The 13,975-nt window shown below is 39.8% G+C and overlaps 1 protein-coding gene across 3 annotated transcripts in view; it reads left to right on the forward strand.

Moving 5' to 3' along the window:
* Positions 1–13,975, forward strand: part of fam171a1 (family with sequence similarity 171 member A1) — a 43,400-nt gene that overhangs the window by 14,667 nt on the left and 14,758 nt on the right. Inside the window, exons 1-2 of one of the 3 annotated variants that reach the window (XM_084384585.1) lie at positions 10,872–10,975; positions 12,847–13,074. Coding sequence is in view for 1 of the 3 variants with exons in the window: in XM_084384584.1 (XP_084240710.1) it covers positions 12,847–13,074 (228 nt within the window). In the remaining 2 variants the exon portion in view is untranslated. Of the gene's footprint in view, positions 1–10,871; positions 10,976–11,794; positions 12,017–12,846; positions 13,075–13,975 lie in introns of those variants that run through there. The other 2 variants (XM_084384586.1, XM_084384584.1) reach the window with 2 other exon arrangements.

A 13,975-nucleotide genomic window follows, 5' to 3' on the forward strand; every position in this document is an offset into this window, starting at 1 on the left:
TGTACTTTAGAGGGATGATCACTCTAATGGGGAACAAAATTTCCAACGGAGAAGCCGTTTTAATAACTTCTAGATAATCAAGCGGTCTTTGTTGTGACAGAGTAAATTGTTTGTCACAATTACCAGTGAGAGTGCCCATCATTACCACCAGAGGGCAATCCACCTATTGTCAATCCCTAATGAAACTACATTTCCCATAACTCTCTGCCTGGACTCATCATCCCTGATTGCATCCACCTGTGTCTCATTACCTTGTTTAACTCACCCTATAATAGCCTGTTTTTCACATTCATTCCCTGCGAAGTCTTGTACGTGTAACACTGCATTTCTGAGTGTTTCCACTGTTTTCCATGTTCCTGGTTTTTGTTATCTGTCTGTGTCCTGGTTTTCCCGTTCCTGTCTCACCCTCTGGATTTGTTTGTCATTGTTTGGACTGATTACCCTGTGCTTTTGACCACTGCCTCTTATACAGTTTATGATCTTGGATTTTCCCATTTAAAAACTGCATTTGGATTCTCAACCTTCGTGTCTCGGAGCAGTTTGTTACAGAAGCCAGTATGGATCCAGCAGTACGTCTCGTCCGCCTTCATCAAGGAACTCGCTCGCTCAAGGACCACATTCAAGACTTCCTAGGTATTACCAATTTCACTAACCTCCCAGACTACGCTCTCATTGACTTCTTTTGTTATGGACTCAACAACCCGTTACAATCCACATTAATCCGTGATGGTCCTCGAGGATCACTGAGCGAGTTCCTAGATTATGCCCTTCATTTGACTGGTTCCTCCTTCACTGTCGGGGAGTTTGAGGAGGACGTTTCCCTTAGATATTTTTTGGGAGGGGGCAGCCTGGCCCACCAAGTTCACCACCATGTCCAGTGAAGATGCCTGCTGAGCCTTAGCGTCTTCACATCATGCCTGCCGAGCCTGAGCGTCTTCACGTCAGTCCTGCCGAGCCTGAGCTTCTTCACGTCAGTCCTGCCGAGCCTGAGCTTCTTCACGTCAGTCCTGCCGAGCCTGAGCTTCTTCACGTCAGTCCTGCCGAGCCTGAGCTTCTTCACGTCAGTCCTGCCGAGCCTGAGCTTCTTCACGTCAGTCCTGCCGAGCCTGAGCTTCTTCACGTCAGTCCTGCCGAGCCTGAGCTTCTTCACGTCGAGGCCGCCGTGCCTGAGTCAGCCCTGGATGATACAGCGCTGATCATCATGGCCATGGCTATTTTGTGTGTGTGGGCAGCACACGCATCAACTCCATCCTGTGACCCTTCAGCAAATATGGCCGCCGCCGTTCCAGAGTCTCGTCCCAAGATGGCTGCCGCCGTTCCAGAGTCTCGTCCCAAGATGGCTGCCGCCGTTCCAGAGTCTCGTCCCAAGATGGCTGCCGCCGTTCCAGAGTCTCGTCACAAGATGGCTGCCGCCACTCCAGAGTCTCGTCCCGTCATGGCCACCCTTCCAGAGTCTTCCGACAAGATGGCAGCATCTACGACTTTGGACAAGATGGCCGACTCTATGCCTGTGTCACGCCTGTGTCTTCAAACAAGATGGCAGACTCTACATATGTGTCTTCGGACTAGATGGAAGCCTCTACACCTGTGTCTTCGGACAAGATGGCCAACTCTACGCCTTTGTCTTCGGACAAGATGGAAGCCTCTACGTCTGTTTCTTCGGACAAGATGGCCGACTATACGCCTGTGTCTTCGGACAAGATGGAAGCCTCTACGGCTACGCCTGTTTCTTTGGACAAGATGGCCGACTCTACGCCTGTGTCTTTGGACTGCTCAGCCTACTCCGCTCTGGCCGCCTCAGTCTCCAGGCCCTCTACCGCTCCACGGTTCTTGCCCTCCATCCCGCCCCCGGGTCCGCCTCCGCTCAACTTCCCTCCTGGACAATTTTAGGAGCGTCTTTGGGGGGGGCTATGTCACAATTACCAGTGAGAGTGCCCATCATTACCACCAGAGGGCACTCCACCCCGGACTGTTGTCATTCCCTAATGAAACTACATTTCCCATAACTCTCTGCCTGGACTCATCCCTGATTGCATCCACCTGTGTCTCTTTACCTTGTTTAACTCACCCTATAATAGCCTGGTTTTCACATTCATTCCCTGCGAAGTCTTGTATGTGTAACACTGCATTTCTGAGCATTTCCACTGTTTTCCATGTTCCTGGTTTTTGTTATCTGCCTGTGTCCTGGTTTTTCCATTCCTGTCTCACCCTCTGGATTTGTTTGTCATTGTTTAGACCGATTACCCTGTGCTTTTGACCACTCCCTGTTATATGGTTTACCTTGGAAGAAAAAGAGGCCGAAATTTTGTTTTATTGCATCAGATGTCTTATCTAATAATAATGAGTCCCTGATTTTGCTGTTGGTCTTATATAACTAAAATGTTTGGAGAATGAGACACTTTGAGGGAGTCTGGTTGTTGTTTTTTATGTATTAATGATGTATTACTCAAATGATGGATTATTTTAAGTTGAAAAAATGCAAGTGATCGCGCCGGTGCCTCCATGTCCTACAGTAAGGTTGCTAATACTTTACCTTCCACACTCCGCACAAACACTTGGATATGCGCCTAATAATAGCGCACATTTATGTAGGTTGACGTTAGATCGAGCAGCCGTGTGAAGTTGCTACTACTTGCATGTTTCACATTATAAGCCATATTTGGTCGATGGATGAATCATCCATTTCTAAATGTTTTTTCTGTTTAAAAGTTGGTGACTCCATTCATACATCTGTATTGTTATTTGACGTTGGTCACTAATAAAATACAATTGCCCAGTATCTTCCCTGTATCTCTTGTTCGTTCTTTATTGCTAGGTCCTTTACCCAACTTGACTGGCAGCTACAGCTTTAATGAACATCAGATGCAGGGGTAAAGTTCATCCTTTTAAACACTGAGCGATTACATGAGACAAGAATCGATATCGGTTCATCAAAATTAGTCGAATAAAATGTTGACCCAAGGTAGATCTTGAAGGGAGCGAGTATAGAATGACATCTTGACAGTTCACCGGAAATGCCTGAACTGGCTTATCGAAAACCAGGCAGGAAGTAACCGTGCATAGAGCAAATTGTGGTTAGGATTTGGTTATCATATGACGTTCTTTCAAATGCGTGCTTATAGTTAGGAAGAGGGTGGACTGGAGTTCCAGTTAACATATATTTTTATATTGTTGGTGATACTTGGAACTCATGACCTTAATATTATTGTAAGTGTGACTGTTGTTGACGGTGTCTGACACTGTGATTTTGAAGAGGCAACTAGGTACCTGTTAGCTTGGCCAAATTGTGGCCTATGAAATTACCAAATGACCGTTTCGTTGAATTTGGTGCCAAAGGTTTCCATAAGATGGCACTTAAAAAAAGTACATTATAATTATTCTTCAGCACTCAACCCCCAGCATACAAAACATTTTTAAAGGAGAGCTTTCCATAACTTTTAATAGATAATATTTCATCATTTGAGAATATGTAAATTGGGGGTGGAAGTCTTTAGACGCCTCACAATCTAGATCCGATTCAGGGAATCAATTCTTGAGCTCATTTGTTTCCTCATTAAAGGGATGGTAAAATACCCTTTTCACAAGATGTAAAATACCCTTTTCACAAGATGTAAAAGAAGTCTTTGATATCCCCAGAATGTGTATATGTGTAGTTTAAAGGGATAGTTCACTTTGAAATTAAATTTTGGTATGTTTTAGCTTACCTCAAGGGCATCCAAGATGTAGGTGTCTTTTTTTCCGCAGTAGTTTCAATTTTGATATTTTTAGGTCAAACCGTTCTTGTCTGTCAGTCATTTAATGCAGGTCTTTGGTCACTGTCTCAAAGAGCATGCACAGAGTCCAAATTAAAACAATTCCCCGTCGTCCAAATTAAACAATTCCCCATCGTAAGTACACATTGATGGCCTAAGACACGAAACGAGCAGTTTGTGTGAGAAAACGAACAGTATTTATATCGTTTTTACCTCTTATACACAGCCACGTCCAAGTGATCTGAGGGCGCGCGCGCATCCTGGTGTGTGACGTGTACGCAGACTGGTGCATAGATATATACACTAGATGTCGCCTTAAGACATTCGTTCCAATGAACTGCCGTAGACAAGGCTGTCAGACATCTAGTGTATATATCTAGCACCAGTGTGCGTACATGTCAGATCAGATCACTTGGACGTGGCTGTGTATAAGAGGTAAAAACGATGTAAATACTTTTCGTTTTCTCACACAAACCGCTCGTTTCGTGTCTTAGGCCATCAATGTGTACTTACGATGGGGAATTGTTTAATTTGGACGACGGGGAATTGTTTTAATTTGGACTCTGTGCATGCTCTTTGAGACAGTGACCATAGACCTGCATTATATGACTGACAGACAAGAACGGTTTGACCTAAAAATATCAAACAAAGACACCTACATCTTGGATGCCCTTGAGGTAAGCTAAAACATACCAAAATTTAATTTCAAAGTGAACTATCCCTTTAAGCTCAAAATACCCCACAGATATTTTTATATAGCATGTTAAAATTGTTACTTTTTGAGGATAAGCAAAAACGCACCGTTTTTGTGTGTCCCTTTAAATGCAAATGAGCTGCTGCTCCCGGCACTGGGGGTGGAGTTACAACAGCTTGCGTCCTTAGCAGCTTCGATTACCTTACACAGACATGCACTGAAAATGTAAAAAAAAATTACCCTTTTATGTTCAAACCGGAGTCAGCCAAAGATGGAGAGACTCAAGAAGAAGTGACAACATGTAGACAACATTTCCGAATGGTTAGGCTAGTTGATGAATTTATGTAGCTTATGTGTAGTTATCTTCTAATCATTGATTAGCATATTCTGTCATGATAATTTATAAATCGTGTTCCCGGGGGTGGGATTTATAAAACATTTAGGAAGGAATGTTGTGTAGTCCCTACCAGCCGTTTGTTGTAGTCCTTAAAAAACTATTTCTTTAAAAGAAAATATCTCCCTTTGCTTTGAACTTTGAGCTTCGTAACTTTGCAGATGTTGTTTATGCTCAAACAGCAACATTACACACTAACTAAAGTTAAAGAAAAGTGAAATCATAATCAACCACCCCTTTAATTAATGAGTTTACTGACTTTGAATATCACATTTATTTGTGTATTTTTATTAAATTACTTAGCATTTGAAAGCGGACTTTTGTCAATAAATGAGTTTCGCGTATCAAATTTATACTCCATTCCAAACGGCATAAATGATGCCAATGTAGAGCATTTGAAAGGGAAATGCTGGCAGGTGAAACCCCAAATTGTCAAGCAAAATGCAGTTTCTCACAACACACATCCTGTGCAATGAAGCCTACGATTACATTGTATTTTGCTTCAACCATAAAACCTCATGCAAGTTTATATACTTGTCTTGTGGTTTTGTGTTTGTTTGTCTGCAACTGGCAGCAAGCAAAAAACGGCGTCACTAGCACACAATTCCATCGTGAATATGTGGATTAAAAAAAACTAAGCTCAGAATTGAGAATCAGTGAAGAGAGAATCAATGAATTAAGAGGGTTTTTTTTCTCCCACCTCTAATGGAAATATTTGCAGACTTTTTTTTTTTGTCAGTGATCTTTTGTTGAAACTTGCCTATATTAAAGCTACAATATGTAATTTTTCTAATTAAACTTGAGGTAACTCAGCGCTGTTTCACTTGGTCTACACTATCACACTTAACTGCATTTGAGTGAGTTGAAAGTTATAATGTTATTCTGTGTGTTAGTTTATCTGAATGAGACTAGTAGTAAGCTAGATCAACATTAGAATAACATACTGATCATATTCTAACATTTCATCATGTTGAGCTATATAACATTGATTAGTTTTATGTACATTTGCTCACCTGTCTAATAAAGTACATGCAAGAGTGGCGTCTCTGTCAAGTCGAAGTTAGTCGAGGACGTGGAGCTCTCGGCATCTCAAAAACACCACGCTGATATTGATTCTCGTTTTAGTTCTCCTTTTGTCCCAAAGTCTGTTTGCCATGGTCCATAATGTTTGAATGAAACAACAACAGCGTGAGCGTGCCGCTAGACATAAACGCAGTTATCCACGTCTGTCGCCATGGTTACTATGGCAGTACGAGCAGAAACCAGGGATAACGTGGACATTACGTCATTGCAGGCGTCAATGATCACGGACAAGCCATTATTTAAAATTGGAATTTCTCTGAAATAAAAAATCTTTGGGAACTTTTGGGATATTGTAAGTACACAACTGCAGGAAATATATCACACTGTGCAAGTGATTTTAGGATTTTTTATTACAAAAATCGTACATATTGTACCTTTAACTAATTTATACATGAAACCAAAAAAGCATTCAGAATCTGCCTCCCGCTTTCTCTCTGTCTCTTCCATGCAAACCCGTGACAACTAACCCTGTATAACCTTGACAGTTAATGCTGTTAATTATTTATTTTATTTTTTTCAGATTAATCAATAATTTGGTTTCCTGAGGTGTTCCTAAGGTTTAGAATCCAGCGTATTGACTAATTATTATCCTTCATTACTGCACACATGACTCTTGGGGTTAATGATACCTAGCTTCTATGGCAGATTAAGTGGGTTGGGTTTTAAACATTTTTGTGATGTCTAGTCATGGTTCATGGTTCTGACATTTTTGTTTGTTGAGTAAATTAGAGTCCTGGCTAATTTGCTTTTTAAACTGTAAATAAAAGTCTTAAAACAAAATACATACACAGGCATGCATTTAGAAATGGAAAAAAATATATAACCTAAACTTCCTTAGAATATTAGAGTAAATGTTATTTGTCAGCATTCCCTCTCTTTCCGTTTGCCTCTTTCTATCCTCCACTGCAATGCAGCATCCTTAAATGTTTCTATGCGCGCACACCCTTCGAAATAATAGATCTCATTTATGATCCGATTGTGACCTGCCGACCAGCCGCTGTCAGTGTGACAGTGTGTCTGTACCAAAGAGCTGACTGCGCATGATCTGCCTTGTAGAGAAGCGGTGATGTCATAGATTCAGAGAGGGAGTCAGCAGTTCACAGCATGTGTGTATCATTCTGAGTGGAGGAGGGAGAGGGGAATTCCCAGAGAGAGCGGAAAGAAAGGAGCCGAGCTACAGAGCGTCCTGCAATCAAACAGTGAATAACCCTTTGCAAAACACAGAAAAATAAAATTGATTCTGTTAGGTCAAAAGTTAAATAGAGGTTTCCTGAGACCAAAAATAAAATTCTCACGTGGCATCTAAATCAGGCTCTTTGAATCAAGCTTCATGATGATGAGGCCTTCTTACAGTGTGCCATTTATTCATGTAATTATGCTTTGGTTCGCTTTTTTAAGTTAAAACAGCTGGACATGATTTGGTTCAAGTCGTCCCCCACAATTTCTCCAGAATGTATTAAATGTTGAACTACTTCAGATTTGAACTAATTCAAAATTCAAAAGCTAATTGTAATTTAAAACAAAGTAAATGTTATATTTTAGTTTATTTATTAATTTTATATTATATTTTATTGTATTTAGTCAATTCAGTACATTTTATAATTAGATAATAGTATATAATGTAGTAATAATAATATACTGTGTATTATCTAATAATATAATATCTGAGGCTATACAGTGAGGAAAATAAGTATTTGAACACCCTGCTATTTTGCAAGTTCTCCCACTTGGAAATCATGGAGGGGTCTGAAATTGTCATCGTAGGTCCATGTCCACTGTGAGAGACATAATCTAAAAAAAATAATCCAGAAATCACAATATATGATTTTTTAACTATTTATTTGTATGATACAGCTGCAAATAAGTATTTGAACACCTGTCTATCAGCTATAATTCTGACCCTCAAAGACCTGTTAGTCTGCCTTTAAAATGTCCACCTCCACTCCATTTATTATCCTAAATTAGATGCACCTGTTTGAGGTCGTTAGCTGCATAAAGACACCTGTCCACCCCATACAATCCGTAAGAATCCAACTACTAACATGGCCAAGACCAAAGAGCTGTCCAAAGACACTAGAGACAAAATTGTACACCTCCACAAGGCTGGAAAGGGCTACGGGGAAATTACCAAGCAGCTTGGTGAAAAAAGGTCCACTGTTGGAGCAATCATTAGAAAATGGAAGAAGCTAAACATGACTGTCAATCTCACCTCGTGGGGTCTCAATGATCCTAAGAAAGGTGAGAAATCAGCCCAGAACTACACGGGAGGAGCTGGTCAATGACCTGAAAAGAGCTGGGACCACCGTTTCCAAGGTTACTGTTGGTAATACACTAAGACGTCATGGTTTGAAATCATGCATGGCACGGAAGGTTCCCCTGCTTAAACCAGCACATGTCAAGGCCCATCTTAAGTTTGCCAATGACCATTTGGATGATCCAGAGGAGTCATGGGAGAAAGTCATGTGGTCAGATGAGACCAAAATAGAACTTTTTGGTCATAATTCCACTAAACGTGTTTGGAGGAAGAAGAATGATGAGTACCATCCCAAGAACACCATCCCTACTGTGAAGCATGGGGGTGGTAGCATCATGCTTTGGGGGTGTTTTTCTGCACATGGGACAGGGCGACTGCACTGTATTAAGGAGAGGATGACCGGGGCCATGTATTGCGAGATTTTGGGGAACAACCTCCTTCCCTCAGTTAGAGCATTGAAGATGGGTCGAGGCTGGGTCTTCCAACATGACAATGACCCGAAGCACACAGCCAGGATAACCAAGGAGTGGCTCTGTAAGAAGCATATCAAGGTTCTGGCGTGGCCTAGCCAGTCTCCAGACCTAAACCCAATAGAGAATCTTTGGAGGGAGCTCAAACTCCGTGTTTCTCAGCGACAGCCCAGAAACCTGACTGATCTAGAGAAGATCTGTGTGGAGGAGTGGGGCAAAATCCCTCCTGGAGTGTGTGCAAACCTGGTGAAAAACTACAGGAAACGTTTGACCTCTGTAATTGCAAACAAAGGCTACTGTACCAAATATTAACATTGATTTTCTCAGGTGTTCAAATACTTATTTGCAGCTGTATCATACAAATAAATAGTTAAAAAAAAATCATACATTGTGATTTCTGGATTTTTTTTTTTTAGATTATGTCTCTCACAGTGGACATGCACCTACGATGACAATTTCAGACCCCTCCATGATTTCTAAGTGGGAGAACTTGCAAAATAGCAGGGTGTTCAAATACTTATTTTCCTCACTGTGATATATATAATATTATTATTATTATTATTTTTAATGCAAAGGCTAATCTGATTCTGTAGTATAATTAGCTTTATTTAAAAAAATATAAGACTATATGTCATGCATGTGTGTGCTTGTTTGAGGAAAGGGCATTACAATAGGAGCATGCAAGGTGAAAGGCTTAGGAACAGGAGAAGATATGGGCATTAGAGAGTGTTATGGAGCTTACGGTGTTTGAAGAGATGGAGAGAAAGTAAAGCGTGCAGGATGACTGAAGACGTCGGACGGCTTTATTGTCTCTGTGCATCTCAGCAATTCCCAGTAGAGCTTGAGGGCAAAGGAAAGTTCTTACTTTTCATCACAGTGCTATTTTTCAAGTCAAATATTTACCTAGTGTTGGATTACTGCGTTCTCTTCAGAGTGCCGTGTAACATTTCAAAAGCTGCTTACAGTAAACACAGCAAAGAGTGCTGCGTTGACACTGACTGCACCTGTGCTTTGAAAAAAGACCACAGGTGGCTGCTTACGTGATTTTTTTGTGTTATAATATTTAATGAAATCATTTTCCCCCCATACTCCTAAAGTACTTTTCACATACATGCTAATAAACATCAAAATGGAAACTCTGCTGCCATATTGATATCACATGACCAGCTGAATACTGCACATTATCGTGTTAAGTATTGGTCCCTTTTGTTTGCAGGATAAATTAAGTAGTGACCATGTGAAAATATTTGTAAAACATAATGAAAAATAAATACACATTTAAGTACCTGTTTGTGAAATCTGTTCAGTCAGTCAATAACTAAACATGCAGTGGCTCGTCCTGAGGAAACTAGTTTCAGAAAGGCTTACAAGGCACTATAACTTAATGGCTATAGAGATAGCCAAGCAAATATTTAGTCACTATTCTGCTTATTTCTTAGTAGAAATTGAGTCATAGGTTGAAGAAATGAAAACAAAGAACATTTGTGAACACATTTACTCCTTTCAGCTGCTTTTCAGAGGAGTTTTGTGTATCAGATGTGGATCAGAGTTATATGCAAATAAAACAGTCTGTGGTGACTGTTTGACTCACCCAAGGCTGTTGTATTATTGCATCAATTATGTAAAGTGTTCTTGATGACTGGCGTCCTGATTGGTCCATGGTTGTGTGACCTTCCAAATCGCTCAGTGCTGCCTGGATTATACTGTAACCTCCTCACCCCTCTCTCCACTCAGTGAAATCAATAAATCCCTCCCCCCAGTCCATATATGTTTCCCTGCTTTAATTCAAATATTTTACCTCAAATCTTTGTTAATGACCGCTATTTGACTGTTGTTCCTGACAACCAGTTCCCTACACTGCTAGTTTAATGTCCATGGTCTTTTCCATCTCCCATAAGACACTTGCCTCAAATCAGTATTTCACATCTGTTTGTTTACTTGTTTGGAAAGTAGCCGTGTAATAAGCAGGATAACATGCAATCAGCCTATCATTATCACAAAATAAATTCCTTCAGGATGATTTAAGGCCTGATCGCCTTGTCATGACTCTACATGATTCTTTATTTAGCGTGTATTAATCTGAGCTCTGTAGGTTCTCAGGGTTTTGCATACAGTATGTGCTCTTGAGGTGGGGTAAGTGACTTAGTCTGTACACACAGCTGTCAGCCTTTCACTGATAAATCACTGGGGAGGGAAGTGATGTGACGTGATGGTAACAGCATTTAAACTTGTGTGTGTGTGTGTGTGCATGTGCGTCAGTGTTTTGGTCTGTTTTCCTTTTGGCTTTATGCTGGATTTCAAACGTTCAAGCTGTGTAGGAAATAATAGGTAGGCTGTTTTTACTCTTAATCCTTAAACTAAACTAAAGTAGGTGCTATAATCTGTGTGCCGATTGTGTGGATTGTATTAAAATACACATTAATTAAGGACTCCTAAAGGTCATTATAAATAATTCCGACACTGAAACTAGTGTATTTTATATAAATGTCTAGGTGCTCTTGACAGGTCAGAAGTGGGAATTTGTTAGGTCTTTGTGGTGTTCGGTTTTCTTATACATTACATTTTTCCTCATTGTTTCTGTGCTTTGGTAGATAAGTGATTACTGCAGGAAAGTAACATTGAATAAATTCGTTTTTCAAGTTTTCCTTTTGTTGGTTTCCCTTTATAATGGTTAGCCTTTGCATTTTAAGCATGTCTCATACAAAGTCAAAGTAAACAAACTTCTTTGTTTGAATCCAAACGAAATCCAACTGAAAAATAGATACAAAATAGATACTTGCAATACAAACATGTTAATAAGGAGCACAGACACTTTTCCCCATTAATTTTTATTTTATTTTTTTCACTAAAGCAGTATTTACTTATTTAAATGTGTCTGTCTCTGCCCAAGAACATTTTCCTCTCTTTGATTTGTTCATGTGGATCAGGTCAGTGGAATGTATCACTATAAAAAGGAAGTGTGTTTTTGCAGTGGCTTCCTTAAAAGAAGCCAAAGGATTTTAGAGGAAGGAAAAGCAGCCCATTGTTTTCAGCAGTTGTTTCCATTGGCCGATGTAAAGGATGTGGAGGGGGTATTCTCTGTGTAATGATTGGTTCTTTTCCTTAAGTGCTCTTTGAGGATTTCTATGAAAACAGACAAGGGAACCTGAAGAACATTTCTCAACGTCAACATTAGGGTGCACTTTATGTAATTAAAGAGGGTCACACGTAATACAATTACTCATTTTTATTGGCTGTTGCTGGTGGTCAGTTCTGCCTATAATTCTGTGCTCTAATTTCTTATTGTCTTGCATAAAACGTAACCTCAATAAATTGTAAGCCTAAAGGTTTTTAACTTGATGTTTCACAATTGCTTCTGTCCTTAGAGTGGTAAGTCATGATCCTTTATTTATGTTTTGTGCGTAAACTCTTATGATTGAGTTGGTAACAATTTAAAATAATATCTTATTCGTTAACATTAGTTAATGTATTAACAAACATGAGCTAACAATGAGCAATACATGTGTTACAGTATTTATAAATGTTTGTTAATAAAATCCAGCTGTTCATTGTTTGTGCATGTTAGTTCACAGTGCATTAACTAATGTTAACAAATACAACTTTTTTACTTTAATACAACGATTTTAATACTGTATTAGTAAATGCTGAAATTAACATTAATTAAGATTAATAAATGCTGTAGAAGTATTGTTCATTGTTAGTTCATGTTAACTAAAGTAGTTAACTAATGTTAACTAATGAAATCGTATTGTAAAATGTTACCATTGATTTTTGTGTGTTTGCAGAAAGTGTTTTAATTGAGCTATAAAGAAATCTATGAAATATGTCAATTACTAATCTAAAAAGAGCAGTACAGAATGGCTAGACTACAGAAATTAAATGTTTTTTGCATACCAATTAAAAAAAGCAGCTGCTGGTACATGTGTATATATTTTTTTAAATATGGTTACAATAATGTAACGGTAATGCGTCTTGGCTGACCACTTGTGATCGGTTCACATAATACCAGGTGGAAAAGAAAAAGGCTTTCTCTCTCGCTTGCTTGATTTCCGAGATATTGTATATAATTTGCGGGCGCCAGGGAGCTGCTATCAATATGCCGGAGAATCCCGGACCACAGTGCACAGTGTAGAGTATGTCATTTGGGACACAACTAATGTGACCCTGTCATGCTGACATTTCTTTCTTTTTTTCTTCAGAAGTGGCGCTGAAGGTTCACCTGAGTGACTCTAGCACTCACCAGCCTCTCTCTGGTGTCACTGTGGAGATCTTCACGAACCACACCCCTGTTGCCTCGGATATCTCTGGTGCCGATGGCAACGCCTTCATCAGGTTCACCTATCGCCTTGGCGACCTTCTTGTAGTCACTGCAATTAAGCGTGGCTACGTACCCAACTCCATTCCATGGCGACCAAGCAGGCTACCTGGTAATGACCTCATATTGAATCATTATTTTTGTATGCTCACTTGATCTGTTTTTACATTTTAGAATACACTTTGCGTCATCTAACACTTAAAAGTAGTTTTTTTTTTACTGTATTTTATTAACATTTTAATGGTAATCTTTAGCAAATCCCAAAATGAATATCCTCTTTTCATACCGTACATTATAATGTTATGGTGCCTAAATTCACTTGGTTGTGGAACCATGCCCGAGCGCATTTGACTCCAAAGTCTAGTTCGTTTGACTAGTGTGATCGCTCCATACCGCGCCAGGGCACGGTAGGCTACAAGACAACCGTGCTTAGTGTGAGTTCACCCTTAATGCCCGTTCACACCAAAAATGATAACTATATTAGCGTCCACACCAGCGGAAGATATTGTCCTGTTTATTCTAAGCGTGTGCTTCTCTGCCGCTTTAAATGCTGGAGCTCTTACAGCAGGATGGATTCTGATTGGCTGTCAATGTTTATATCGTTCATCAGCTGGATAAAATCGTTCTGAAAGTGATTCCAACGATATCGTTTCCCTGTGCCGTTATCGTAATAGCTGTGTTGTGAACTCTACTATTCTTTAATATTGAGAATGATTTTTAGAACTATATCTTTATCGTTATCTTTATAGTTATCGCCCTTGGTGTGAAGTGAACTGGCTTTTAGTGTTCTATTTTTTTAATCACTTATTCTTAATCACTTTTAATCACCACAGTGCTGGCATCCGAACCCTGGTGTGCACCAAACAAGCTGACCGAGAACGCTGTAAAGACGGGTCTCGGTCCGCTTCCAAAGCAACTTTAGTGCGGTTCGAATGAAAATTGAACCCAACACTGACCAAAGACCAAAACCGGGACATGTTGTCACAAGATGAGACCCTAAAAAGGACAAAATG

The sequence above is a fragment of the Rutilus rutilus genome (assembly GCF_951802725.1).
Source record: "Rutilus rutilus genome assembly, chromosome: 17".
Classification (NCBI taxonomy): Eukaryota; Metazoa; Chordata; class Actinopteri; order Cypriniformes; family Leuciscidae; genus Rutilus; species Rutilus rutilus.